Source organism: Eimeria mitis, genomic scaffold, assembly GCF_000499745.2.
Source record: "Eimeria mitis Houghton genomic scaffold, Emh_scaff1870, whole genome shotgun sequence".
Classification (NCBI taxonomy): Eukaryota; Apicomplexa; class Conoidasida; order Eucoccidiorida; family Eimeriidae; genus Eimeria; species Eimeria mitis.
The window spans coordinates 6,496-8,333 of record NW_013570193.1 but is presented as its reverse complement, the minus strand read 5'-3'; the positions used below and the strand labels follow the sequence as shown (position 1 = coordinate 8,333).

At 31.7% G+C, this 1,838-nt stretch overlaps 1 protein-coding gene across 1 annotated transcript in view; it reads right to left on the bottom strand.

Moving 5' to 3' along the window:
- Positions 1-1,838, bottom strand: part of EMH_0044910 (uncharacterized protein) — a gene marked incomplete at both ends in the record, with an annotated part of 9,499 nt that overhangs the window by 1,461 nt on the left and 6,200 nt on the right. The window contains one exon of the mRNA XM_013496014.1: positions 158-761. Within this exon, the coding sequence (XP_013351468.1) occupies positions 158-761 (604 nt within the window). The remainder of the gene's footprint in view (positions 1-157; positions 762-1,838) is intronic.

Here is a 1,838-nt window from a genome sequence, read left to right as displayed (position 1 = left end):
AAGCAACAAAAGTTTATCTAAAACTCCTCCATCAAAGAAAAGAGCATCAATATAAATAAATATAAATATAGACATAAATACATAAATAAATACATAAAAAGATAGAGAAAAAGATAGAGAAAAAAACAGAGAATAAAACAAAAACAAAACAACATACCTGGGTCTGTAATATGATCTGTTTGTTTAAACAAAAGCAACAAAAGTTTATCTAAAACTCCCCCATCAAAGAAAAGAGCATCAATTTCATCTTTTTCTGGCAGTTCCATCGTCATGCTGCAGACAGCCCGCAGCAGTATTTCTTTAATCATTTGCTGCACCGAGAAACTCTCTGCTGTCTCCAACACTTTACATAATAATAATAATAAATGCTCGTCCTCCTGCTGCTCCTGCTGCTGCTCCTGCTGCTGCTGCTGCTGCTGCTGCTCCTGCTGCTGCTGCTGCTGGTGATGGTGCTGGTGCTGGTGCTGGTTCTGGTGCTGGTTCTGGTTCTGTTGTTCTTCTTCTTCCTGCTGCAGCAGCAGCAGCTGCTGCTGCTGCTGCTGCTGTTGCTGCTGCTGCTGCTGCTGCTGCTGCTGCTGCATTGCTGCTTCTTGGAAGAGTATTTGTCTAAATATTTGTGTTTGTGTCTCCGCAAACAAATGCAGAATCTCAACGGAGACAGTTAGTGGGTGGGGCTGAATAAAACCATCATAACATAAAGGAGAAGGCCGGTGCTGCAGCAGTCCCTCTTTTATTATGCGAGATATGTTCTCCTCTCTCAGCTGATACAACACAACACAACACAATATATAAATAAATATATTTATTTTTATGTTTATATTTATTTATTTGCGTTTATATTGATGTATTTATGTTTATATTTATTTATTTATGTTTATACAGAGGAGACAGCCGGTGCTGCAGCAGTCCCTCTTTTATTATACGAGATATGTTCTCCTCTCTCAGCTTATATAACACAACACAACACAATATATAAATTAATATATTTATTTTTATTTTGTTTATGTTTATATTTATTTATTTGCGTTTATATTGATGTATTTATGTTTATATTTATTTATTTATTTATTTATGTTTATACAGAGGAGACAGCCGGTGCTGCAGCAGTCCCTCTTTTATTATGCGAGATATGTTCTCCTCTCTCAGCTTATAGAACACAACACAACACAATACAAATATATAAATATATTTATTTTTATTTATTTATGTTTATATTTATTTATTTGCGTTTATATTGATGTATTTATGTTTATATTTATTTATTTAGGTTTATACAGAGAAGGGCGGTGCTGCAGCAGTCCCTCTTTTATTATACGAGATATGTTCTCCTCTCTCAGCTGATACAACACAACACACAATAAATATTTATTTTTATATTTATTTTTATGTTTATATTTATTTATTTGCGTTTATATTGATGTATTTATGTTTATATTTATTTATTTATTTATTTATTTATTTAGGTTTATACAGAGGAGACAGGCGGTGCTGCAGCAGTCCCTCCTCAGCTTATATAACACAACACACAATAAATATTTATATTTATATTTATTTTTATTTATTTAGGTTTATCTTTATTTTTATTTATTTAGGTTTATGTTTATATTTATTTATTTATTTATTTATTTATTTATTTATTTATTTAATTTATTTATTTATTTATTTATGTTTATACGAGAGACGTTCTCCTCTCTCAGCTTATATAACAAAACACAAATAAATAAATACATAAATATTTGTATTTATATTTATATATTTATATTATGTTTATCTACATAGATCGCTAGCCAGATCCCCAGCTAGCTAGCTAGCCAGCTCCCCACCCAGCTAGCTAGCTA